Source organism: Austrofundulus limnaeus, unplaced genomic scaffold, assembly GCF_001266775.1.
Source record: "Austrofundulus limnaeus strain Quisiro unplaced genomic scaffold, Austrofundulus_limnaeus-1.0 Scaffold175, whole genome shotgun sequence".
NCBI lineage: Eukaryota > Metazoa > Chordata > Actinopteri > Cyprinodontiformes > Rivulidae > Austrofundulus > Austrofundulus limnaeus.
This window is the reverse complement of record NW_013952577.1, coordinates 122289-124002: the sequence shown is the minus strand read 5'-3', so window position 1 is coordinate 124002 and position 1714 is coordinate 122289. Positions and strand designations below refer to the sequence as shown.

Below are 1714 nucleotides of genomic sequence, written 5' to 3'. Positions count from 1 at the left end.
TCCCTGCAGCCTGTGATGTGATTGTTCACTGACTGGTGTTGGTTTGCATTTTTTGTAAATGACTAATGAAAAATAGTTTAGAAATGACGCATTATACAGATAATTTCTGTTTAAAGCTTTTTGTTTTTCCAAGATTTCTTAAACTATGTGACGTTCATTTTACAGGGAAGAACAAACTAATGCAGTCATTATCTTGTGTATTAGTGACCTGGAATTCAAATTTCTCCTCAAACATTTATTTTTTATGTTTGACATTAATGTGAACCTGCTCTAATCACTGCATCGCTGCTCTGATAACTGACATTAAATCGTGTGACTATTCCATTAGATCCCATTGAATGCATGTTTTGTTTTAGGCACCATTGTTTTAATGCTTCGACGCTCGTCACATTTCCTAAAACTGGAGAGGAACTTGTCACTTTATTCACCATGTTGATGGTCTCATTATTGTGAGATATTATCTGAAAAATGCACCTGCGTCACCTAAGAAGCTTTTTGTCTTATTGTCCATTTCTCATTTTGTTTCACCAAACCCAACACAAATTTACTTTAAAATGTTGCAGTGAGGGTGGCAATTTAGTATTTCTTTAAAATTGTGCTAATTAAAGGAAGTTTTGTGGCAAAAATCCTCCTGCCTTTTGTACCGTTTGTTTACATTTTTTACCTGGTTCTTCACAGAGGTCACCATGCCCTTCCTGCGGTAGTCGATTGATTTGGGAAGTCTGGACACGGTGTCGTTCAGGACCATGGTGAAACCACGCTCACGGTTCATCGGCACCAGGAGGCCGGTCATCTTCTCAGCCACTTCCTCTGACGTCTGCACGGACAGGTTCAGTTCAAATGAAGGTTTACAATTTGATGCAGATCAAACAGTTCATAAACATTATTAATTATTTAACTAATTAAACCATTTTAAGATGCAAAGAAAAAAAACGGTAAAAGTTAATGATTGATTTTACTCTTATCCAGTTATTCTCATTTGAAAAACTGAAAGGTGCAGATTTCTTGGAGGGGTGAGAAGTCAAATGTCTTCAATAATAAAAAAAAGAAGCTTCATTTGTGTTAATAGCATCAAATATGCAGCACAAAACAAGGATAAGAAAGTAAAATATATAATGTGTTTTTAAAATATGTTGTTTACATCAAACAAAACCAGCAAGTTCTGTTTAAAGAAATGTCCTAAAGGTTGGTAGAAAACTAGTTGTTGCATGTTTAGTCTGGAATGATAATGATCACTTATCTGTGAGCAAAGTGTGAGAGAGGTTAAAGTCTATTTGAAATCATTTCTACCTGGTTTATTTGCTGCAAACAGAGCTCAGAGGTTCCACGTCCAGGCTAATATTTATACTGTTCATTCTGAAGGCTTTGGTGATAGCTGAGGTGGAGTTCACTCAGAGCTTTGAATCAAGCTGTCGTGTTAAAGGAGATGATGGATTCTAGAAAGCTTCTGGAACTGGTGAGGCATGCAGGTTCAGGACCAGTTGTGATGGATTTAACCGGTTAGTTGACACGTGTCATTCAGACAACAAACTGTTTTTGTTTTATTTTTAAAGGGATCCCCGATTAGTTGTAACATTAGACTTTATTTAATAAAAATATATTTTAACTGTAAAATAAAGAATAAAAATACTGTAGGATGTTCAGTTTTTATAATTTTTAAACTAAAAGTTTAAAAATACTGTATATTACACGGACTGAGCCATTTTATTTACAC

General features: G+C 35.1%; 1 protein-coding gene across 1 annotated transcript in view; it reads right to left on the bottom strand.

Annotated features, from left to right (window-relative positions):
* Window positions 1-1714, bottom strand: part of ctsk (cathepsin K) — a 19822-nt gene that overhangs the window by 8753 nt on the left and 9355 nt on the right. The window contains exon 4 of the mRNA XM_014017705.1: window positions 665-817. Coding sequence (XP_013873159.1) covers window positions 665-817 — 153 coding nt within the window. The remainder of the gene's footprint in view (window positions 1-664; window positions 818-1714) is intronic.